At 35.8% G+C, this 26,993-nt stretch overlaps 1 protein-coding gene across 1 annotated transcript; it reads left to right on the top strand.

Annotated features, from left to right (window-relative positions):
• Nucleotides 1–594: 594 nt before the first annotated feature.
• On the top strand, nt 595–22,404 carry LOC110023890 (hemK methyltransferase family member 2). Its single transcript, XM_020723530.1, is given in 5 exon segments — nt 595–711; nt 843–859; nt 16,650–16,741; nt 21,566–21,912; nt 21,914–22,404. Coding segments are annotated over 3 exon segments (798 nt in total). The 5' UTR covers nt 595–711; nt 843–859; nt 16,650–16,672; the 3' UTR covers nt 22,296–22,404.
• Nucleotides 22,405–26,993: the final 4,589 nt, after the last annotated feature.

Genomic DNA, 26,993 nt, shown 5'->3' with positions numbered 1-26,993 from the left:
GGAGCGGACGGTAGGAGGAAGATAGGAGTTTTGGGTCTCTGTATGCCACGATCCCACTGCTGCCTTCTCTATTAGCTCCAACCATGACAATGCTGCGGGCGTTCGGTAACGAAGCCGATGGTTTAAAAAAAAATCAGAAGAGCAAGAGGAGGAAAATCGAGAGAAAGAGGGAGATTGGGAGAAGGGAGATGAGAGAGACCGAGTGGAAGAGGAGAGTGTGATGTCCAAACTTACATCAATCCTCCCTAAATAGCCGCGAGAGGCGTGAATTCGATCAATCCAGGAAAGTTGCAACATCGAGCTGGAGAAGAAAAGAAAAGTGGATTTTTAGGAAGTCAGTAATGCAAAGAACAACAAAGGAAAGAAGCAAAAGAATATATATATATAAGAATAATTTTAATTTTTATATGAAATTAGTTTGTGATTTATTATATTTAATTTTAATGAATATTATATATATAATTTTTATAAATAAAAAACACTCAGAGTCAATCTCCAGTTTCATAAATAATTTGAAAATAATTAAAAAAAATTAGATTCAAAATTTAATTTTCGAGTCATTCTCTCTCACTTAAAAAAAAAATAATAATAAAAACAACACGACCTCGATGCAGCAGTTACTCCGGCCATCGTGGCGCTCGAACCACTCCGCATCGCCCGAGATCGCGGCACTCAAAGCTCCCCATCGTTTCCATCGCTGCACCTGAACTCGTACGAGACTTATTCACGCACGTCAAAGCCTCGATCCCCATCTATTTTCCACGGATTTCATTACTTTCTAATCTCATTTCACTTTGTTTTCCCCACCGCTGCCTGTCAACTTTGGCGCCTTCTTTTCCCAGTGAGATTGTTTTTCCAGGTACTATGTCATTCTCTTTTGAATGGGATTTGTGGGTTTTATGCCGCTGTTTTTTACAGGAATTGTTTGCTTTTTGAGTTGTCTAAATTCGTTGATGAATAATTTTGGAGAAGAGGATGATTGGTTTCAAGTTTATTCCTGGTTTTGGAGAAGCCTCTGCATTTGGATTGTATTTTTATGGATGATTTGAAAGTTTGGATGCTTTAATGCGTAACTCTGACATCTTTATTGATCTTTCCTGTTACAAATTTTTGTTTTGTTTTGGTTTTTTTAATTTTTTTGCAATCTTAGGGTTAGGCTTTATGTTCGTAGTGGTAATGAGAAAACTTATGAATTTATGTCAAAGTGTTCCTGATTCTTGGGCCTGGTGGGATGGCTTTGTCACCTTCAAGAGTTAGGAACTTTCTGGCTTTAGAGTGTTCTGAATGGTAGAAGATGCCTTTTTTTTTCATGCTGTTTCTTATTTCAAGGAAAAATTGTAGACTAAAGTAATATGAACTGAAGTTATGCAAAATGCTTTTAATAAACAGGCTTAACACCTCACACAATACATAGATTGGTTAGTTGAATATTTGATTGATTAAAACTTTCACAAGCTTTCATCCGAGCTTTCTTGTTTGAGATTTTTTCACATTTCTTTTTTGTCATTTTTATCGCAGTCTTTTGTAATTTATTGTATTTTTATTTTGGTCATCAATCCATCTCAGTCTTGATATGTAGATTTTACTCTATTAGAAGTTTATAGATGTACATGTTTTTTATTTCCAATATAATTTATGGAAAGATTTTATTTTTATTATTAGGAATTTTGCCTAAGAAGAGATTTTTCAGAAAGACATCAAAATCGAAGTTATCAACTAGTATAGAGAAAATATATAAGGGCAATGAAAAATAAAGTCCATAATATTGTATGGGGATTGAATCATTAAAAAAATGTAGGAATAGATTTATAAAATCTCCCTTCAGATCATACGTTTGCACTCCAATTCATGAGTATGATCCAAATGTGCAGATTAAATTTAACGAGCATACTTACAAAGCGGCTCATGTCGCCGCATAATCACAATTAATCGATAAATGAATAAGAGGGTTAAGTTGTCCATAGGATATAGCTTATTCAAGTCTACATACATTCTCCACTTGCAACTAGCTTTATTAAACATGATCACACTTACCAGCTAAGGCATTGAACTTCTCTAATGAAGTTTGCCTCCATTAGCTTGGCAAATTCTAATCTTATCGTTGTTAAGAAACTAACATTAAAGTTTCCCTTCTTTTGTGGTACTGCTTTGACCTTGGGTCTATATTGAAAGAGTAAATGGGTTGACCTCAATGGAAGTGTGTTCCTTTGCTTGAAGGAAGCTAACAGTGAGTTTTAAGGGTAAGGAGGGATCTAACTCGGATTGCTTTTGCTGGATAATTTTTTCTAAGCGTTTAAAGTTATTCTTCAATGAGAGAAGTATGTTAGAAGGAGATCCATCTCTCTCTCGGTCAAAGTTGTTGATATTTAGAAGGACAAATTTGGGTTTGGATTGTTGTACATGGTATGTTTGTGTTATTTGTCAGCCCCTGTTATTACTCCAGTGCTAATAAATGTAAAAAAAACATCTTCAAATGAGGTATAAAAGCAATGATATTAATAAAGATGGTTTGAAGTGGCCTCCCAAAAATAGCAACATAAGTGGATTGTGAATTAACTATCATGATGTGCTAATGAGAAAATAGTGTACAACAACAACAACAACAACAACAACAACAACAAAGCCTTAATCCCACTACGTGGCGTCGGCTAGATGAATCCTTTTTCTCCATTGCGTCCTATTTAGTGTCATATCTTTGAATTAAATAGGTTGTTTAAGAAAATCATACAAATGGGTTTAATTAGTTGGAGTTTGTCTCTACTGAGACCAATATCTAGGGAAGTAGTTTTAAAAAAGAAGATCGATTTCTTTTGGCTAGCACTTATAAGTCTTTGGAGAAGACTTGGTTAGGTTGCAAAGGACTTCCCATAATAGTCTCTATTGTCCTTACCATCTAGCAACCATTTTGTTGGTTTTATGGAAAAGTTTGTTGACCATCTAGATGATTTTAACCAATTCAGGGCATATTCTTGGTTTTGAAGGAAGCTGTTGAGATACCCTTAGAAGATAAGCCATTCAATCTTCTCAAAGTTGATTAAATCCTCCATAAAGTGTTTATATTTGTGATAAAGCTCATGATATTGTGTTTGATCAGGACGACCATATTTATGGGGTTAGTGGCTTTGAAAATGTTTATCTTTTTTAATCTCCATAAAGATATTAGCCCAGGAGGCATTCACAGAAGTATAAGCTTGAGGCATGCATGGAAGCTTCTCGGATTGTAGCTGATGTTATCGCTGTTAAAGTTGCTGCCAACATTGATGATTATTCATGTTTTTTTCTAATGCTATTAATAAGGTTCTTGTTCTTCTTGGCTCTATCCTTCTCATTATCCAATTTCTGGTGTTAGGGACAATTGTTGGTGATGAGCTTCAACTGGTTCATCTGCACTGATCTATACTTCAATGCATTAGTAATTGTCGTTTAGGATTATGCCTAAACATCGCTGAATTAGCGAAGAGGTAAACCAATTCATCAAAGTTTCTTTTTAAGTGCTATGGAAGTGAGAAAAACCATTATCTAGCTTGTCCCATCAATTAAAAAAAAAAAAAAAACTAAGCAACCTCTCGAATGGTGAATCTAGGAGTTATCCCTCCAAAAACACATCAATGCTAAGTCATTCAATGAATCTAAAGGCTGAAGAAATGGTGCAAGCAGCACAACCTAGCTTTCTTTAAGGAGAAAAGCGAAGGAAAAGAGAGGCTAATTTTATCTTGTCCACTAAGGGGTGTTTACTTTGTTGGGAGGAAGGTTATTTTAGTACCTCAACAAAGTGCTTGGTGGATAATCGAATAATCTCATCCTTGAGATTAGTGTTGAACCAAAAAGCCCATTGATCAGGGTGCTTTGGTCATCCAATCAATCAAATTGTGAAAAATTAGACCACGTTATGCTTAAGATCCATGTTGGACCATCATGCCCTTAGGGATGATGGATTGATGGAGGCCTTTGACCCTAAGATTGGTATAGTTAAAGATAGTGAAGCAATGTATCTGTTGATGGCCTTGAGATTTGAAACCAAGTTGCATAGATTTGATGAATGTGTCTTCATAAATCATGATGTTATCTAATGGTATGGGTTGAACGGGGCATTGCCCATCCATCACTATAAAAGGAGCACAAAAGCTTGAATCTTAGTATCCTTGATTGAACGATCAAGACCCAAAATTACTCAATAGCCTAATACTTTTCAGCAACACATCCAAGCTGAACCTAGTCAAATTCTAGTTATATTTTGTTTGATTCCAAACAACAAACTGATATATATTAACCAAACTATGTAATTATTCTTTTACTTTGATTTATCTTGTGATGAGACTTATTCCTCCTTTGTTAAGTGCTAATCTTGGACTATAACAATAATATTTTAGAATTTGACATAAAAAACACAATTATTTGTGTTGAAAACTTTATGGGACTCAAAATGTATGCTAGTGGTAGTTGTAATGGGACTACAAATTTTAACTCAAGGATTAAAGCATAAGTTGATTATAGTAGTAAAATGAACTTAATGCAAGAAAATAAGTCACGTCACTCTTACCTCCCTCCCCACTTAAGACACCTAGTTTCAATCTTTATAAAAGACAATCCATAAATATTAGACATAATTAAACATAAATAAAGTCAAGTCTTACTTTGCCATAAAATTTTAGCTCAATAGAAAATGGTAACCAATCAGAAAAAATGCAACAAAAATAACGAATAATAAATAGAACTCCTATAGCATATGCATTTTAAGGGCACACATCTGGGTATATTTGTGATAGCTTTTTCACTTATGCCTTATAAAACGCAACCACACCTTTATTTGCCCTCCTGATCGTGGCTACCTTTATGTTTCTGTTTTTTCTCTGTGTCCGAGTCAGAGGCGCAAATTTTGAACTGGACCCAATTTCAAAGACAAAGGGGATCAGCGCAAAAGTCGTACTCCCCTTGGCAACGAGCTCACTAACAACTTGCACACTCTTCCCTTTTGCTGTAATGACAACAACAGTGGGTGCAGTGACAGTCAGACCAGCAGGGGCAACAACAATGGTCCCAGGTGCAGCCTCAACGGTCCTAGCGGTAGACTTCACAGCAACGCCAGAATTCCTCTTAACTAACACCCTCTTTAGCTGGGGGACCTCTTCAGCAGACCTCAAGTCAAACTCGACAACAGGCTGCACAACTCTATCTGCTTCAGGCTTTAGCACTGCGACGACAACGCTACCGAACTTGACTTTGGCATTGTCGAACTCTTGTCCAAATTTAATAACCGTGACATCAGACAACTCATTTTTCTTAACGTCGAAGTCCATTCCAGTGACGAAAGAGAGTTGGGTGTAAACATTTTCTCGGTAGGTAGGAAAAAGTTTAGCACATTAACATCATTCCATGCTTCATTATAATGACTGTAGGACGAATATCAAAGCTTAACAAGCATATCTGACAAACTGGGTGTTTCTTTTTGAAACTTATCCAAATGATTATTATTATTATTATTTATTCAAATTTTATTTCATTTCATTTAAGAGGAAAATAATTTGAAAATGACAGATTTCAAATCGTTTTAAAAAGTAAAATGAAAATGCAGCAAATATGAAGCATAGGACCCAACCCTAAACTGGCGAGAGATGATCCTACACCAAACTCACTTCGGTCAACACCGCTCGTTGCTCCTAATCCACCACACATATTGGGGGTCCAACCCACTTAGACCCATAAGGTCTAGATTCTAGAACCTCTCTGTTTAAAGGTGATTAAACAAATGACTCTAGAATCCGAAAAAGAGTTGGCTATACCCGCTCAAGCAAGAAATGAGCGAGGTACGCCAACGGAAGAATAGTAGTCTGATCCACTAGAGACATGGACACACTACCGATGTATGAAGACAAAACCTCCTAATCAAAATGGAGAGAGAAACTTGTCCCCAACGGAGATGCCAGAAATTGTCGGTCATTTATTTTTGAAAATCATCATTTTAATTTAATTTAATTTAATTTATAGATATATATGTGATTATAACTTTATAAAATAACATTTTAACTTTGGAAAATAATGTTTCAATTTAATTTATATATGGCTATAATTTCGGAAAATAATATTATTTTAGTTTAGAAAAGTGAGACCGCATGAATTTCACATATTTGATAGTTTAGATGGTTGAGCGTGATACCACAAGTAATACACTATCCCGAAGGGTATGCATATAACTTGTTGGTATGCTTAACTGCCTAAATTAAAAGATTTGCGACGTCTGTTGGATCTGCGAAACATTTTTTTTATAAGTCGACAATGTCTCCTATTCAATATGGAAAGTTAAATAGGGTTTATATTAAGTTGGGTCCTTAAGTTTCCTATAGAGTCAAACCCCTATATTTAATTATATCTTAGGCAATTGAAATCACCTAAGAAGACTCTCAATTAAAACTAGTGGTTTTGCTTTCAAGATTGCAAAATTTAGATTTCCAAGGTTAAATGTGAGAAAATCAAATGGGAAGGGTTCAAAAGAGGAGCAGTTATTTTCAGGAGTCAATGGAGTGAAAAGTAGGAGATATCATAGATCCGAGGGGAATCTCGGTGACTTTCCAACTATCCTACGATTGGATCTTAACTCTGAAGAGACGTCCTACGCCTTGTTGTCGTGGTCTCGATCGATGTTCTCCGTTCGCTTGCTTCCACGCTCCGCTTCTTGAAAGAACTACTCTAAGCTCCTTAACATATCGATTATAGGTTCGGGGTTGTGGTGTGTATAAATATACAGTTATTGGGTCAGTGGCTCGCTATAGGGTACCTCCTAAATCGGGTGTCCTACTGTCCTCCATCCTAAAAGGTCCCTGCAAGTCTATAGAAGCAACATGATTAATAAAAGGGAAGCATGCTACGAATGCAATAAACGGTAAATATTAACGTCACAAGCATGAATTATATATATATATATATATATATATGCAGTAAAGAAAGTGAAACATGTATACCTGACGGGTCGCCTGCTCCCGTAAATGGGGTTGGTGTTGTGGTTACAAGAAAATGAGTATGGTAAAAGAATTTAAGAAGTGTGTCAGCATGCATTTATACAAACGAGAATGAATAGCGAACATCACCTAAAAAGCGTGAGAAAAGCGACAAATGAACCACGGTAACTCGAAGAAAACCATCGAGAACACAAGAAAAATTCGGAAGAAATCACAAATGATCTATAAAGATCCTAATAAAAAAAACGTAGGAAACACAAAAAATCCGAGGACAGAAGGAAAATCGTAAGCATTCAGGTCGAGCTAGACTCAGATTTAGGTATTCTCGAGGGACTTCGAAAGCAACTATCGGTCACCCGTATGTATAGAGTTCGACATTCAACTAGAAGGGTTTCCTAAAATACCAACTTAGGAAGGTACTTTTTAGCCCAGTACCGGCAATTGACAAGTGGACAATCAAATTATATTATTGAAAATTTATATTTTGACATGCATATAGGTTCCGTGCATATAAGAGAATTTAATATCTATTTTTGTAGTTAAAATACTTTTGTAAATAATGTATCTGTTCTTATCATTTTTTTTGTAAAATATGATTGTCCACAAGTCGATTGCACCGTTGGGCTAGAACCACCAATAACCTAAGAAGACAAAGGTGCTCTGCTAGTCTGGTATTTGAATAATATTGTCATCCTACGTTTCACCGGGTCCCTGGTTTGGGTCCCGATGTCGTAGGATGGAATATTATTCCGCTCTACCACCGAATGTTTTTATCATCAAGGCCTAAAATCCCAAAAAGACCGTTCAACTTACGACCTTGCTTGACGGTTTTATGTATATAGCCGCAGCCATATACACATACTTATGTTTTAGACATAAGCGCCTGAAACCCAAACCAAGAAGCCAGGAAAGTAAACCGAAAATCAAGAAAGAAAATAAAAAAAAGGAAGGCTAACCCGCCTCCAAAACTAGTTTAAAAAAGAAGAAAGCCAAAGCGGTAGGATGGTTAGCCGCAAACATCCACCCGATGAGACTCCTTGAATGAGCAATGTGATGGGCACACTCCCCGATGTTAGCCCGAAACACCCCCTAAGGACACATTTTAGAAAGCTCAAAGCTGCACCTGAACTTTTCCTAAATATCAAAGGATTCTCCTCTTTTCTTTTTCTTTTTTTTTTATTTTCTCACTTTTTTTTTATTGAAATCAATTCAGCCCAAAGGATTGAGCCCTGGACTCTTTTCCAACATTTAACAAATCGCTCCTCAAAAAGAGGCACCCGAATTCTTCCAAACATATAGATTAAAATTTTTCAATTCACCAATTCCACCTCAAACTAAAAGCTTCCATGAGAGGCATAGGCCCAACACAACATAAAGGAATCCAAACAAGCATTCTCGGGTAAGGCCAGCAAGGAAGCCACCTAGTCAACACAAAAAGGAAACCATCTAGATGCTCTCGGGTAGGGGTGGCCAGGACAAGCAACCATAACAAGTACCCACGGTTAAGGGCAGCAGGGGACAACCAAACAAGACAAAAGAAAACAAACAGGGATGTCCTCGGGTAAGGGCAGCAACCCGCACAACCAACCAGCAGGTGTTCGGCCGAGAACAATTAACCAACAAAAAAGAAAACGAGCTGGGATGCTAACGGACAAAGAAGCAAATCAACCCAACCACAATAGATGCTCACAGCCAGGGACAGCAGCGAACAACCAAACTACACAAAAGAAAATGAGCTGGGATGCTCACGGGTAGAGGAGCAACCCACACCAGCAGGGAACCCATATTGCAAACTCCAGGTGGGAATAGCAAAACACCACCAAAACAGACACAGGGAGAGACACAATAAAATCCCCCAATTGATTCAATCAGGAGAAATGGGCAATAGGACAACATCCCAAACTCACGAGAAAAGCCGAACAAGGTTCTCAAGTAGAATTAATAGTAGAGAAGAAACACGATAAAATACCAAAAGTTTCACAGCAGAATAACCATCCACATATGATTCGAATAGGGGGAAGCAACAGGGAGGCACAAGATAGAAACCAATAGCCCCCAAAACTAAACTTCCAAAAGCTTCAAAATTAAATGAACCCACCTGTATATGCTTCGAACAGAGGGCAAAATTAAATGAACCCACCTGTATATGCTTCGAACAAGGGGGGAGCAACAGGGAACAAAACCAACTGGTTGAAGCGATATTTCGCTGTGAATGTGTTAAATGGGGTGGAGAAGCTCATGGATGCAGGTTTTTGTTGGAAGGGAAAGCCCTAGCATGATTTTCGTGGAGGGAGGGTAGAAGTTTATGTATTGATTGCTGGAATATTTCTGAGCCATTCGGGAAGGAGATCAACACGAGCAATTTTTTGCCTTGAATTAGGAGGGGATTGTCATTGAATATAGAGAGAGATTCAAGACTACTTTAGGGATTTCTGAAGCAATATTGGAGGGAAATTTCATGAAGGGTCTGAAGCCGGATGTACGTGCAGCATTCTGACAGCTGAGATCGCAGGAATTGAGGGGACGATGGAGCTAGCCTAGATGGTGGAAGACAATGACAAGATGGAGAAGACCAATAAACGCTGCACCACGAGAGGATTCCACAAGAGCACCTCGATGATCATGACACTGAGGACCCAAACAGCGTATTTCAAAAAGAGGGACCGAATGAGAGGAATATGGGAGCCCGTCTAGGGGTCAACTTAAAGCGTCTCATATAGACAGGTGCGGGACAAAAGAGCAAAGGGGTTATGTTTTCATGTGATGAGAAATATACACCAAGCCATTGGTGCAAGGATCACACACTTTAGGTCCTTATAGTTTGTGATGTGGAGGAGGCAAATAGTGAGGAGCTGGAGGAATAAATGGTGGAGGGAGATGAATACTTACACTTGGATGTAATGGATGTGTTGCTCAACTCAGTGATGATATTTACTCCAAATTACACCATGAAGGTGAGGGGATAGATCGGGGGGCAGCTGCTAGTGGTGTTGGTGGATAGTGGGGTCACTCTCAACTTCATCTCAAATTGGGTCATGAACTAGTTGGGGTTAAAGTTGGTCGATATAAGAAGCTTAGGGTCATGATGGGGACATTGAAGGTGGAGAAAAGTCTGAGAATTATAGGAGATTGGTGTTGACACTGCAAGACCTGCAGGTGGTGGAGAGCATCCTTCCCTTGGATTTAGGAAGTATTGATGTTACTCTTGGAATGAAGTGGTTACAGAAGATCGAGAGACAAGCGTGAATTGAAAATCTCTGACTATAGAGATTAGGGTGGAGGGGAGGAAGATGGTGTTGAGAGGAGATCCTAGCTTGTGCAGAATTATGGTCTCACTCAAAACCATGATGAAGGTGAACAAGGAGCAGGATTGGGCTATTGGGTGGAGTTATAGAGTAGAGGAGATCCGTGATTCGGAGTTAATAAAATTCCCCAAGTTTGTTCAACAGCTTCTGCTGCAGTTCTCTAATCGCTTTTCTAGTCTAGCAGATTACCGCCATCGAGGAAGCACGGGCATGTCATTACATCGAACAAAGGGGTGCCTCCTTTCAGTGTCAAACCATAGCAATATCCCTAGATTCAGAAGGATGAGATTGAAAGGTTGATTTAGGAGATGCTCCAGGCAAATAGGGTTGTCAAACAAACTCGTCAGTGAACAACTCGTGTTCTGCTCGTTAAGTAGCTCATGTTCGAATTGCTCGTTAAGTAAAGAGTCAAATATGATTAAATTTTTTAAGTTTGAATTATAAAAGAGTCGAACACAAACAACTCTTTGTTCGATTATGTTTTGTTCGTTTTAGCTAGAAATTAAGAAATTATGTATTATTTATATAATAATATATTATATATTTTTATATCTTTGTTTAAATCATAATAGCTCGTGTGGTCATCTAGTTCTGCGTCTTCTATTGTACAGAATTAGTGCAAGTTCAAATTCAAAATCGTATATTTATTTTTTCTAATTAATTTAAATAAGTTAATTTCGAGCAAAACACAAACAATGTTCACGAGAAATTTCGAACACGAGCCAATTTTTAATGAGTCGAACACAAGCCAAGCCTGATTCGCTCAAGCTTGGCTCGTTTACAGCCCTAAAGGCAATGATTATTAGGTCCAGTGCGAGCCTTTTTCCAATCCAGTTTTATTGGTGAAGAAGGATGATAGTTGGAGGTTTGTGTGAACTACAGGGCTCTGAACAAGGAAATTGTATTGGAAAAGTTTTCCGATGATTGATGAGTTGTTAGATGAGCTTTTGGAGAAGTCATCTTCTCCAAGATTGATTTAAAGCCATGATATCGACAGGTTTGGATGCGGCCAAAAGATGTGCAAAAGGCTGTATTTCATACTCATGAGGGTCATGACAAATTTTTTATTAAATGGAAAGAATTGTTAGATGAGGACCCCACATGGAAGCCAAAAGACTTGTTTCAACAATAGTTTCTTCTTTTTCCACCCTGAGGATAAGGTATCTTTTTGAGAAACAAGTATTGTTATACCGACATCTAAGGTTAATTTAATCTCTTATGCGCCTAAGGATAATTTAGTATTTTAGTAGTTATTGTTGTGCGGTAAAAAAAGTACTAAATATGCCTAGGATTAGGTTATGTTGAGATTGTTGTCTTGAGTCTTTGGTTTAGGGTTTGGGAGCGATTGCCTACCTCTCGAATTGTGAGTGTTTGGAGAGATCGCCTATCTCTCGAATTGTAAGTTCTTATCTTTATGCATTTGAGAGTGTTGTTTGGGTTCTTGAAATAAAATATTTTTTTTTGTCCTAATTTATCTGGAAAATCATATTGATTCGTATCACATTGTTTAGGCATTATGCAAAGCATTAAACTTTTTTATACAAAGCATGCTATTAAGTTAAGTGTTGCTGAGATGAGAATATTAAGGTAGATGAGGGGCTTTACACCTAAAGACAAAATGCGAAACTATTATATTTGTGAAAGGGTTGGAGTAGCTCCAGTGACAGACAATATTTGAGAGTCTCCTTAGATGGTTTGGTCGCATTAAACATTAACCATCTGATGATCCTGTTAGGAGAGAAAATATTTTAAATTTGACTCATGTTAAGAAAGAAAGAGGTGGACCGAAAAAGACATAAGCATGTTGTATAAAAATGATCTTAATTTATTAGAATTATATGAAAATATGACACTCAATAGGACACAAATGGAGAAAAAAGATTCATGTAGCTGACCCCACTTAGTGGGACAAATGCTTGGTGATGCTATTGTTGTTGCAGAAAACAACTTGATTGCTATAATGGAATTGAATGGAGATGAATATTTTGAGAAAATAAGAAAGAATAAATGTTTATATATAATTTTAGACATAAAAAAGCTATGAAGATTCACCATTCACTGTTTTTCTGCGAATTTTATTCAGCATCAGACCCATGATGTTATCAAAGTTCAACTTTGAAGTCTGTGAAGAATTACTCACTGTCGTCACCAAACCATCCAGCTGTCCGACAATAAAGGTAGTATCACCAGTGCTCTGACCTCATCATTAAACTTGATCCTCACAGAACACAATTGACACGTCACAGTGTTGAAGCTATTGAGATTCCCCGCCATTGGACAATCTTCCACTATCTTTATGTTGAATAATTTCTTCATTAAAATAACTTTATTGGAAGCAGAAGGTTTTTCGTACATCTTGGCCGATGCGACCATGATATTCACCATAGTTTTCTCATTCACAATATTGAACACAACTGATGAGAAAAGTATTTAACCTGATCAATCCCAGTGTCGGTGTCGTTCGATCCAACACTTCCACTTCTCATTCCTCCATAAACATAGACTCAGGCTTCTTTGTGATTCCTTGTAGTGACAAGTATAATTTTTTCTGATATAACAAATCTTTCACCTACATCTTCCAGAAAACGAAGTTCATTCCATTGAACTTCTCCATCTTGTCTTTGGCCATTGCTCGCACTCGCATTGAACCCTGCTCTGATACCAGTTTTTGTTGGGAATACTCCAAACATTTCTCAATGTCACAGTAGAATAAGATCACAGGTTTCGAAAAAAATAAAAAATTAAATTTAAACCAGAAACACAATAAAAAACTACCAGAAAAAAAACGCAAGAATTTTATGTGAAAAAAATTCTAGGACGGGAAAAAACCACAAAGCCGTATCACCACAAATTTCACTATGAATTTCAGAGAGTTTTACAAAGGATTCACACAAGTTTCTTCTCCACGCTCACATGAGTGCACCACTTTACACTCTTCTTATTGATCTGACACAGAAACGCACGTTGAAAAACACTAGAATCCTTCTCACCTTCACCGGGATTTCGTTGAATAACAAATAGGAAGAGTTACGCTCCAAGCTTGCACATACGCTGCCCGAAATTGTGACATAAATAGCAGTTCTCGTGAAAACTGCTTCGGGCGTCAAGGCGCCCAGATTTGGGTGCCTGGGCTCCCAGTTCTCTGGAAACAGGCGCCCTAGCACCGGAAGTGAGCGCCTAAGCGCCCAGTTTGGGCGCAAGACTTCCACCTTCTCGGTCTAGGAACACTGCATGAAAGTCAACCAACCTGGTGCTCATGGGTGCTACAATTAGACTCCACGACTAGCACAGATGTATAAAGTGCTTTTGATGAGGTGATTTGATTATTTATCATACACTTTGTTGAGGTATGACAATACCCTTCTAGAACTAAATGCCTCTAGTGTGTAAGGTAGGATTCGTCTCTCTTTTCGTTCATTTCTTTCCTCGGAGAAATCTGTGTTCAGCTACTTCTGTGCCTTCCTCTTATGAAGTTATTGCATGAATTAAGCATTCGATTCTTGGCAGAATAACATTTTTTTCGTTTGTTTGTGTATGCAAGAAATGAGCCCACACAAAATATGGTGTCTTTCGAGAACCCCAGCTGGCTTATAGTCACATTTTTTGTACATAATAAGTTGAAATTCTCTTGCATTTTTAATTACTAGAAAGCTTTAAATGGTAATTTAGCTGATCTACATTTCCTTGAAACACTCCCGCTAAGCTGGCTGAAAAATAACTCAATATTTAGATAAATTATTTAAAATTCCAGTTCTATAATAAAATAACTTACAGAAATGCAAGTTTTAATGAACTGTGAAAATGATAAGGGTGAGGGAAGGGGATCGGGTGTAGGTGAGGGAAGGGGATGGGGTGTGGGTGGGGGAGAAGGGAGTTGGCTTGAAGTGTTTGCAAAGACACATTTACAAATTACATAAATAAATGGAAGATTATTCCCCGTCGATGACGTCAAGGGCCAACAAATTTCTTCTCATTTCTCTAATTATCTTGACCAGCCTTATTTTTCTAGATTGGTTTGAGTTAAACCCCCATGGACGCCATTGAGGAGCGACTTGCGTTCTTTTTCCCACAATAGCAGGGAGCATTGGCTGGTAAGCATAGCCCTCCAGACTTTTAACTACTCTCTCCATCATCAACTTCTCGCATGGCATTAGTCCTGATTTTTCTAACATATGAATTTTTCTGGACTGTCTTCAAATTTTGCATCTCCAAGATAGAATGCCTTCTGTTCTTTTTATATTTATCTCTCTCTCCTACCAACAAGTCACGGCTGGCAGCACTATTATATATATTAAAAGAATAGTCGAGAGCTATTATACGAGCCCCAGTCACTCTCATGTGACTAACTATTCGAGGACTGCCCTCACTACCAGCAAACTGGTCAGAGGGGATTCGAAACCGTGACCTGAGGGGACTTACAACCTTCAAAGAGACTGCTTTACCAACAGGTCACGGCTGGCGGTACACACACACACATATATATAATAATAATAATAATAATAATAATAATAATATTAATAATTTGATGGCGATCTGCTCTGCTAGGGTTTCGCCCAATGGCGAAACCCTGATTTGATTCCTTACTCGACGACGACGACGCAGTTTCCCACACTCGACGACGACGACGAAGGACTATACCTTGCGATTGTCGTTTTCTCTTTCACGCTAAACGACGAAGGGTTTGGCGTCTGCTTCTGCTGTTTCGTCGTCTCCTCCTTTGCGCTTTCCAGCTTCTGCGGTTCTTTTCTGCGTTGATCGAGCTGGGATTTCAGTCTGCCGAGCTGCGATTTCGCTGCCCTGTCTTCTGCGCATTTCATCTGCGGTTCCCGTCTTCTGCGCAGCTTCGCCCCAAACTCTTCGGCTTGTCTTCTTTGCCCTCTGCCCGACTTGCAGGGCTTCTCTTTTTTGTGATGGAGCTTGTTGAACCTGGCAAAACCTCTTTTGCCCACGTGATAGATAATCTTTAGGGGGAGACGGCGGTCGTCTTCCCTTCAAGTTATGAGGAGCATCATGATGGTACATGTGACTGTCCCTTTATTAAGAATGCAAGTATAAAAAGTGGGAAGACAACACTCTTTTTCTCCACGTCAGAAATTTCAACGCTGACTGACAAATCCAAATTTACTATTATTGGGAAATTTTAGTGGGGACACCCACCTAAGAAAATTATCAGAAAAAGTTTTGATGACCTCAAATTAACAGGAAAGTGGAAAGTGGAGCTCATGGATGAAATATATGTATTGATTAAGTTAACCGTGTTTGAGGACTATACTCAGATTTTCTCCAGAAAATATCTTAACATTGCTGGTAAACCTATAAAGTTACTCAAGTGGTCTCTTGATTTAGGCTCTTGATTTTGGCCCAAATCATGAAACTCTCACTGTACCGGTATGATTTAGTTTACTTAGTCCCAAGTTGCATTTTTTTCACCATCAAGTTCTCTACTCTATTGGGATTATTCTTGGGAATTCTTTAAAGCTAGATCTGCCTACTTTCAACCTAACGAGACCCTCAGTGACCAGAATACTTGTTGAAAGGGATATTACTTTACCTGATGTTACTGATGTTTGGCTGGACACAACCCACAATGGTTATTGACGATAAATAGTTATGGAGCACAGACCCCCATATTGTTCCCACTGTAAGATGTTTGGTCATGTCCTTGATAAATGACACAAATTTCATCCAAATTTGAAATCTAAGGTTCAAGTGCATGAGGATGGGTCTAACTCCATTGCTGTGGATATTTTAGTTCCACCTGAGGATGATACTATCAGACATGAGGTGTCTGTTGCCCCTACCCCCCCCCCCCCATGACACTGCTGTTACTGTTACTGCGAGTGATGTGATGCCGACACCTTCAAACCTCATAGAAAACAATGTTGATGGACTATTGCCTACAAATGATAGTGTTCAGACTGATAATCAGGAGAGCCTCGTAGCTCCACTTATTCAGGAAGTATCCGGTGTAGAGGCAACTCATACTTCACATATACTAGAATCTATTGTGGGTAATACGGTTGGTATTCCTTCTACTTCAGCTCTACCACCCCATCAGACTTATTCTTCAAAAGAGGAATGACAAGTCTATTCCAGGAGGAAGAAGAAGGAATGGAGGCCGACTCCAGCTCGGGAACATATTGGATGATACATTAGTTACTACTAGCGATGACGATCATCTTAGCAGCTTATTAGCTTGCTACTTCCTTAGAACTAGAGGCAGAGGCAAGACCAAATTGGGTCGCTCTCTAGCCACCTGATGTGTGTGTGTGTGTGTGTGTGTGTGTGTGGTTTCCCCTTGAATTGAGAGATTGATTTTTCTCAAGTGCTAATAAATTTTGTTGGATACCATATTTTTCATTATATTACTGTTGATTATATGCTTGAATAGGTACTTCACGTTCGTGTGCTATAATGGAGGACTGCTTTGTTGAGAACTCCTTGAATCCAGACACGGTAGACGAGAAAAGAATTTGCAAACCGGTAAGCCACATTTTAGCAGTATCACCACGATGCCTTGTCAACAAAAACTGGCTTGCAATTATCACATAAGCGTGATAGAATTTCGAATGTAATAAAAATCATGCAATCCATTTCAGGCAATTTGTTACCTGCTTATGAATCTGCAGCCATTATCATAATTTTTCTTATGCCACTTTAATTTTGGGGCATTTACATACATACCGCACAATTCTTATGCATTTACATATTTAACCCCTAAACTTTCATGTTTATAATCATAACACTCAAATCTTAATATCACATCAAAAATACTACAATTCTTTTTTATATATTTATGACATCAAATTGTTATAAAAGTAAATAAGAAAGTTTAGGCGCTAGATATGTATATAAGAACTGTGTGTTATGTATGTAAATACCTTTTTTATTTATCCTCAATCATACTAGTCTGTAGAATAAAATAACGCATGTTAGAGCTAAGAATATAGCAAGGCTCATCCCATGCACAATTACTAATGCAGGGTACAAATGCCCAAGATAGCACATGCTATTTGTACTTAATGCTATATTCGTGGGACAAGTGCGAATATTATGTGCTATTTTGTTCAGTTCAAGAGCTGGAAGAGGATAAGCTAATAATGTTGAAAATGAGGCTATTTTGTTGACAAAATTGATTGTATTTTGTTAATTTGAATGTGCGATTTATAAAGAAGCTACTTAATATTTCCTTTGAATTTTTTTTGTCATCTTTTTTTTTTTTATTTTTTTTATGAAAGTCTAGGATAACTTTATTTTATATTTTATTTCTGAAGTATTGTTATTTTCAATTTTATTGTCTGTTATTAGCTTTCATGCAAGTTAAAATTAAACATTCTTATGTTCTACTCCCGTTACAGTGTTTGCATGCATATTTTAGTATATTTTTCTCTTAAATGGCTGTATTGTGAATATTAGTTCATGATTTCTTTTTACCGGAAATTTATATTAGTAGCACCCGGTTCTTATGTATTTACATATCTCACACCTCAATTTTCATATTTACATACATAGCATTTTGGTGCTTTAAACATAATCATAAAAATGTTTAATTCACTTTTAAAAATGATAATTGTTATTTTTTATGTGATATTAAAGATTTGAGTTTTATATCTGTATATATAAAAGCTTAGGTGTGAGATATGTTAATAAGAATTGTGTGCTATGTATGTAAATACCCTTATTTTAATTTGAACATTCTAAAATTATTGGACGCCGTTACTTACAATATTCTTCACTATTCACTATTGACAAATATGTTTTTACTTATATCACATTTCACAAGGACAGTGTTTTAATTTTTTTTAAATTTTTTTTCTTTGATGTCTTGGCTTTCTACATCATGTTTCATCTTTGTACTAGATTTACGTAGGAAATGAAAGGACATACTGCTATAGTTCTATATTTTATGTTTTAGCGAATGATTAAATAAACTTAAATTATGGTACAGTTAGCAAATACTATCGTTGTCGTTGTCGGGTCTGAAGTCTCTGATGTGAAAAGTAGAGAGTTGCATTAGTTAGTCGACAACCAACGTAAAAATTTTTATCAAAAAACTATTGCATGGTTCTTTAAATCATTTTGACAATGCTAGAGCATCCCCTAGATGTGACACTCTATATTACTCTTCTATTGTGAAAAATAGACAATGGTCGCTATACCGATGCCCGGATGTAGTGTGAAATAAAGCAAGAGTTCTCACATTATGGATATGTGCAGACAAAAAAGTTGGTCAATGAAAATAGTATTAGAATATGAATCTGAAATATAAGTACTCTCACAATTAAATTAATGAAATTAGTAGATATTATGATTCATTAAAAGATAGATCTTTTATGCATTCAAGAAATTAAATGGGTTCAAGAATACTATGGAAATTGATAGTTTAGGTTTTTGGTATTTAGGTAGGAGTCATATTAGAAATAGTGTAGGTGTAATTATAGATAAGAGTTTGAAGGATAATATTATAAAATTTAATAGAATTGAAGATAGAATTATAGTTCTAAAAATTTTTGTTGATATTAAGATTTTCATGCCCTTCAAGTAGGTTTGAATACTTGTTTGACAATAACAACAATAACAACAAGCTTTTATCCCATTAAATGGGGTCTGCTCTTTGAATCTTTTTTTCTCTATTGTGTCATATTATATTTTCATCTAATTCTGATAAATTAAGATGATTTTTTATACAACATGCCCAAGTTTTTTTAGGTCTACCTCTACCTCTCCTAACTGGGCCATCAATTGGTCAACGTTTAACAGGTGTAATTTTGGATATATGTTCAAAAGAAATTTTTGGAATGATCTAGAAGAATTAATAAAAATGATCTCTCTTGAAAAAAAATATTAGAGAAAATTTAGATAGACATTTTGGTAGAGTTGTTAAAAATTTTAGAAATATTCATTGTGGCTATGATTTTAGAATGAATGATGAAGAAGGCAAAAGTCATATTGCATTTTATTTTAGTTTATATAAGAATGAATTTAATAAAATATAAATTGATTATTTTTTTATTAGAAAAATTGATCGTCGAGATTGTATAGATTGTAAGGTCATTCCAAGTAAAAATTTAAGTATCTAATATCGATTATTGATTGAAATTTTAAGATGAAAAATCCAACAAAATATTATTATAGAATTAGATGGAGGCACTTAAGAGATAAATAAAATTAATTTTTGTAAGTAAACTTCAAAATCTTAAAATTTGAAATGTTCATGAAGAAGCTAATATTTTGTGGGATAAAGTAACGAGTACTGTTACTCAAGTTGTAAAAGGTATGGTTGGAGAATCAAAAGAAAAAAATATTTTGAATAAAAGAGTTGGTAGTTGTATAATAATGTGCAAGGAAATAAAAAAAAATAATAAATTATTGTGTTAAGGATGAGAATCAAAAAATCTTTTTCTTTAGTGAGGATATTCGATATGGATGAGTGAGATATTTTTATAAACTTTTCTTTGAAAATTATGAAATCACGATCAACTTTAGTGAGTTTATTATCATAAATATCAGCAAAACCACATTAGTGAAATGGAAGCTGAGGGGGACTTCAAAGAAAATGAAGTGTGAAAAAATAGTAGGACTGATGATATTCCAATAGAAGTGTGAAAGTGTTTAGGAGATATGAGAATTTTTTTCCTATTATTTTTTTTTAATATTCTTTTAAAATATTATTGTTTTCAATTTTTATGAATAAAAGGGATGTACAAGCGTATGCAAATTATAGAGGAATTAAGTTAACGTAATATACATTAAATTTATGGGAGAGAGTAATTAAACATAAGACACACTACAAATATTTCTCAAAATCAGTTTGGGTTCATGTCGGTAAGTCTATTTTGGAAGCTATATATTTATTGAGAGATTTGATGTAGAAGTATAGAAAAAGTAAGGTGGATCTATATATGATTTTTTGTTGATTTAGAAAAGCTTGTGATAAGGTTGCAAGAGAAGTACTTTAGAGATTTCTAAAAAAGAATGTTGCTTATATTGCTTATTTTTAAGTCATTAATAGTATGTACACTAAAGTTGTTACTAATGTTTGAACACAAGGAGGATTGACTAATTATTTTCCCATTTTAGTTGGATCACATCAGGGATCGGCTTGCCCATATCATTTTGCTTTAGTTATGGATGTCATTACTAGACATTTATGTGAGGAGTGACTTTGGTGTATGATTTTCTTTGATGATATTCTTTTTTTTTTTATAAAACTAGAGAGAGTTAAAGAACCACTTGATTTATGGAGGTCAACTTTAGAGTCTAAATGCTTTCATTTTAGTAGATCTAATACTAAATACATGGAATGTGATTTTAGCTTTAGTAGATATAGTGGCTGGGTTGTAATAATAGGCGATCGTGTTATTAAAAGAAGTGAACATTTTATATTTATATTGTTCAAAGTGATGGTGGTATAGTGGAGGATGTTATTGATAGAAGTTAAGTTGGATGGTTGAAGTGGAGAATGCATTGGGCCCATTGTGTGACAGAAAAGTACTGTTTAGACTTAAAGCAAAATTTACGCTTAGAGACCAAATGCGAACGAATATATTCGTGAAAGGTTTGAAGTAGCTCCAATGGCATGCAAGATTAGAGAGAATCGTCTTAGATGGTTTGGTCACATTAAATGTCGATCGCCTGATGATCTAGTTATGGGAGTGGATATTTCAAATTTGCTTATGTTAAAAAAGATAGAGGTTGACCTAAAAAGACTTGGGCACGTTATATAAAAAATGATCTTAGTTTATTAGAATTAAATGAAATTATGACACTCAATATGACTCAATTGGGAAAATGGATTCATGTAACAAACCCCACTTGGTTATATAAAGGCTTGTAGCTGGTACAGTTAGCAAGGTGAGAAGCAACCGAAAGTGAACCATATACCAGCCTTCTCTTTACATTTTCTCTTAAGAAATAGTACCTAGAAATCATCACTTTTGTCCAACTATTTGGAATTTTTTCTCATATATGCTTAGTTAAAGCACAAATGACGTCGTAGTTGTTTGGGTAGTATATAGGAAGTCTATCCGTGAATGTGTTTAAGATAAATACATCCATTATAATAAAGAGTCAAATGACTGAATGAGCATGCAAAAAGATAAACTCGGATTAGAAATATGGCTCTGAAGCAAAAGTTATATAGGTGAACATTTATATTGTTGTAATTGTCTAGAAAACTCCATAGATGTCTATATATACCCTTGGGCTGTTTTAGGCACCGAAAAGTTGACTATACGAGCCTTTAAACTTTTTCAAATTGCATTTTATTCTTCTCTTACATAATTTTTTTTGGTTATAATGTTGCAGGCTTTATTGAAGATGCCCTCCAATATTGCTCAAATTCGGTTGGTTAGTCAGCACCCTGAGGTCTATGAACCCTGTGATGATTCATTTGCACTGGTCGATGCTCTCCTAGCCGATCGAGCGAATATTTTAAATCTGCAACCAAGGTTTTGTTTGGAAGTGGGAAGCGGTAGCGGTTACGTAATTGCATCTCTAGCCATCATGCTGCATCAACAAAGTTCTGGAATACAGTATTTCACAACTGATATCAATCCACATGCTGCAGAGACTACTGCTTCTACACTCGGAGCTCATGGTGTTCATGCAGAGATCATCTGCACCGACCTTGCATCAGGTCTCGAAAAGCGTCTGAATGCTTGATCTTATTATTGTTAATCCACCTTATGTGCCGACGCCGGACGAGGAAGTTGGTTGCGAAGGGATTACTTCGTCTTGGGCAGGAGGCGAAAATGGTCGAAAAGTGATCGATAGGATCCTCCCTATAGCGCACAACTTGTTGTCGGAGAAGGGATGGCTTTATATGGTCACTCTAACTGCCAATAAACCTTCTCAAATCTGCTTGATGATGAGAAAGATGGGGTACGCATCACGTATTGTGGTTCAGAGATCAACGGAGGAAGAGAGTCTTCATATTATTAAGTTCTGGAGGGAAAATACGGAGGCCAAGAGTTCTGGGTCTTGGATCTCTCATCTTCCATTGTTGTCTTTTTGGAGAAGCAGTGCTTTGGGCTAATATACGAGATCTAAGGAAAGTGGGGTCTTCAGTTTGAAGAGTTTGAAATGGTATAACTTTCCATTCATTTTTGGACTTCTTTTTTTTCTTTTTGGATCAAGTAAAGACACGCTGACAACACCTTCGGTTTCTAATGTTCTTACAAAACAGATTGTATATAGTATACCATGGTTGGATCTACCTCACACACATATTATAATTTCTTTATTGATGAAATTTTAAGGTTTGCTTCATTGATAATTCAAATCGAAAGATTAGATTATAGGCAAGGATTAAACTTCTCTATTATTTTTTGAAGGAAGCTTTCATATAAAAAACAGCGAAAAAACGTACAAGCCATGTGAAGATAACTGAATGAAAAGTATGGTTGCTTGGATCCCTTGCTCCCTCCCTCCCTCGAGCGTGTGCGCACTTGCTCTTTCTCTCTCTCTCGCTCTCTCTCGTGGACAGATAATTTAGTTATAAGAGCCAAATGAAATGCAAAGCTGATTTTTTTGGAACAACAGAGTAGCAATGTGATGATTGTAGATAAAATCTATGAACTCATCATTGGGAACTGAAGAACTAAGCCAATTGCCATCTCATATGGTTGTGTATCATTCCCTTTTTCTCTCCCCTTAGATTATGCACCCATTTCATACTCATGATCTTTATACTACGCTCTCTCTTAAATATGATAGACCCGAGCCCCGAGCCCCGAGTAGGTATGATTAATGTGGGCTTAAATATAGCACCAAGCCCTATGTAGAAAGTGAATCTTAATGCTTTTCTGGTTCCCACATCTTTTATATAGGTGCAGCCTTCTATTTTTTATAACAAATCATGAGCATCTTTAACCCATGGCAACACTATATTAGATTTAGCTTGTGGGACATGTTTAGTTAAAATATTTAGTCCCTCGGGTTTAGGTTTAGGACTTTCGTCGTCCTTACAATATTTGATTTTTCATCATTGGATAAGCTTTCATCGTTCGAGGCTCTAAGAGTTGCATATAATGATTTTCCTTTCACATGTTCAACTTTATATATGTTATGCTACCTCTTGATGATCTCATTCCTTTATGTTAGTCTTTACATGCATGATGAGCAACTATATGTATTATTTTTTCATTGAAATAGAGAATCTTGCGTGTAAAACCTTTATTTATCAAGTCCCAATGTAAAATGAATAAACATCATTCGTCAAGAATATTATTGAGCTGTTTGTTTAAGATGTAATTAACTATGAGGGCTTGCACTTATAAAAAAAATTGATTACCCGAAGTAAACTATATATTCAACACCATATGTTAAATCATGTTTGAATCGTGTTCGATCCTATGCATATTGATATTCAAACTTTGGTATGGTATGATTCAAATAAGATTCAAATATGGTTGGAATGAGAATTGAAAGAAGTTCAAAGATCAATTATCATGTTGTTAGACGTACTGCGTTGTGCGATTCACGCGATTGTCCGTATATTTGATTCACCGGATGTAATATTTTCTTCATGACTAGCATTTCTTTCAAAACTTAAATATAGAAATTCTTCCCATGTGATTAATTGATTGATTGCATGCCTTTGTCTAACTTCAAATTGGCTCCAAAACCTAATATTTAAAATTATTTACAATTGCACAATGTCTTTCCTTGTTTGCTTTGGCTTTAATACGTATATATGGGGAAATAATTGTGGTTCTATATTTATTTTTATACATGGTTGGCTATAATTTTTAAGAAAAATAAATTTGCTCCTTCAAATTTGTATGGGATGGTTATCATTTTTTTTTAATAAATGGCATATTTTTTATATTGATTATATTTTAAAATTTTATTATGGGATGATTAAAAATAAAATATTTAAATTAAAGATAATTAAAATAGTATTTCAATTTAAAATTATATTTTAAATATTTAAAAGTCAAATGAAGTGAGCAACGATATGGCTTGTGAATTGATAAAAATATCATTAACGCATTATTATTACATAATTGAAATTATATTAAACTAAATATAATATTTATTATGTTATTACACCTATCTTTTCTGATTTATTACACAATTAATGATTAGGTGGATGAGATGAATATATCCATGATAGGGTTGGTGTAGCTCTAGTGATGGATAAAATTAGAGTTGTCTTAGATGGTTTGGTCACATTAAATGTCGACCATCTGATGATCCGATTAGGAGAGTAGTTGTTTTAGATCCGATTGATATTAAGAATGGCAGAGATAGATCTAGGAAGACTTTGGTGTTTTATATAAAAAATAATATTAATTAATTAGAATTAAATGAATATATGTCACTAAGGGTCCGTTTGGGGCAGCTTAAATGCTGTCGTGCCGTTTGGTTCGTGTGTTTCGCTAGCTTATCCGAAACTGCATTTGGGTTTTTACACTAAACGAAAGCCGCGTTTTAGAATAAGCAGTTTATCCTGAAACGCACAAGCTGCCCCAAACAGACCCTTAGATATAATACAATGAAAAAAAATGATTCATGTAGCCGACCCCACTTAGTGGGATGTAGATTTTGTTGGTGTTGTTGTTGTATGCAATTAGATTTCTCAAATGCATGCATATTCTTAAATCCAAAATGTACGATATAATTTTAATCGCCAATTTCTCCTGCAGAGATTTATCCCAAGTGCAATTAGCTGACGTTGGTTAAACTAATCACTGATAAAGACATTTAATGATAATCATGATTTGTATTAATTGAATATAATTAAAGAAAAATATTTGATTGATTCATTATATATATTAATTTTTTAGAAAAAATTAAAGAAAATTTTTTATTTTGAACAAATACTCGATTGTAGGCGGTGTTTAATAGTACCTCAGATTTACATTAAATAGGATTTATAAAATTTGATAAATCCAAGTTTATGAAAGTTTGTGTGATAGAGGAGCAAGCGAGCAACGACGGACTAAATCTGTCTTGCAATTAGATTAACATCGTAAAAAAGCTAGAATGCGAGGAAAGAAAGATAGAGCTCACGAAAATTTGATTTAAGGAAGCATTGGATTTAATTTTTATCTTTTTTATGTTTGGCTGGAGTTATACTCTCTAGCAAATAATTACTTATGTTGAAATTATGTGAGCTCGCGAGGAAGATAGAGCACACGACCACTGTTGGAGTAAATCCATGTATTCCCTCGTAGTCGGATTTGATAAATATGGAATTGAAGAGGAGACAGAACGGTACAAAAACAGACGGAATGAGAGAGAATTGGATTTAATGTGGAGTCTCTTTTTGGCATTTGACTAGATAGCAAACATCTTAGCTTGTTTAGACTCAGCCCTCTTCAAGTACCCCTCTGGGTAGGCGTGTAAACGAGATGAACACGAGCGAGTCCGGACTCAGCTCTTGTTTGTGTTCTACTAGTTAAAAAAAATTACTGTTCATGTTCGACTCGTTTATATTTTGAACAAAAAAATGTGTTCATATTCGACTCGTTTGCTTAACGAGCCGAACACAAGCTATTCAAATAAAGAGTCGTTTTAACAACTTTAGTCACACAATTGTATGATGTTAATGGTTGTTGTTGAGAAATTTTAGGGCAAAGAAACGAGAATCGACGCAAATTCAGAAGAAAACACAGAGATTTAAAGATATTTGACAAAGATGCCTACGTTCTCGGGAGCAGAGCGACAACTTTCATTCAATTTTAGAAAGAGTACAGAATTTCCCTTATGGTTACAATATATATATATAGCCCTGATTTACAATATGTAATTACAAAATTACTGATGTACCGTACAGCGGGGGGTGTTGCCTTTGCACCCCAAACCCACATAACGAAACTCCTCTGATTTGACAAATATTTCCGCTCCACTCCGCTCGCAAGCTTCGCTATGCTTGCTCGCTCCATTGGCTCGCTCTGTTCTGCTCCAGCATCTGTTCCTTATCTGATATATGAGCCATACCTAACAAATCTCCTCCTTGATCAATATCCAGCCCTTTAGGAGAAAGAAACCTGAGAGTTTCTCATGTACTAATGTGGGTTGGGCCACCATGCTTCTCTAGCAATTGTGAATATTCAACAAGTTTAAGCAATGCAATAACTTGTTGATAGTAATGGTTTGGTCAACATATTAGCTGCATTTTTATTAATATGAATCTTCTCAATAGTATCTCACCAGAAGCAATTAATTCTCTGATCTCGTGATACTTGACATCAATATGCTTGGGTCTCATATGATACACCTGGTTCTTAGTCAAATAAATTGTAATTTGACCATCACAATGCAACTGAACTTCACTTGTTTAACACCCAATTCCTTTACTAGCTCAGTAAACCATGAGATTATTTAAGCAGCTTCAGCTACTGTCATTTACTCAGCTTCAGTTGTAGATAATGCTACAATATATTAAACTGTAGATTTCCAACATATAGGTCCTCCACCAAGAGTAAACACATACCTAGTTGTAGACTTTCCGCTCCACTCTGCTTATGAGCTCTGGTGGTTCGCTCCGTTCCGCTTCAGCATCTGTCCCTTGTTTAATATATGAGTCATACCTAACAGTATGAAGATATCTAAATCTTATTTTTCATATTAAGATATTTTTTAAATATAATTTAATATATTTTATTCTTTTTTAATTAACAATTTTAATTGATTATAAATTTTTATAACTTTGTTGTCAATTAAATTTATTAAAAATACTACTCAGTATGTATGTATGTATGTATGTATATATGTATATATGTAT

The sequence above is a fragment of the Phalaenopsis equestris genome, unplaced genomic scaffold (genome assembly GCF_001263595.1).
Source record: "Phalaenopsis equestris unplaced genomic scaffold, ASM126359v1 Scaffold000233, whole genome shotgun sequence".
Taxonomy (NCBI): domain Eukaryota; kingdom Viridiplantae; phylum Streptophyta; class Magnoliopsida; order Asparagales; family Orchidaceae; genus Phalaenopsis; species Phalaenopsis equestris.
The sequence above is the reverse complement of the archived record's forward strand: the minus strand, read 5'-3'. Positions and strand labels throughout refer to the sequence as shown.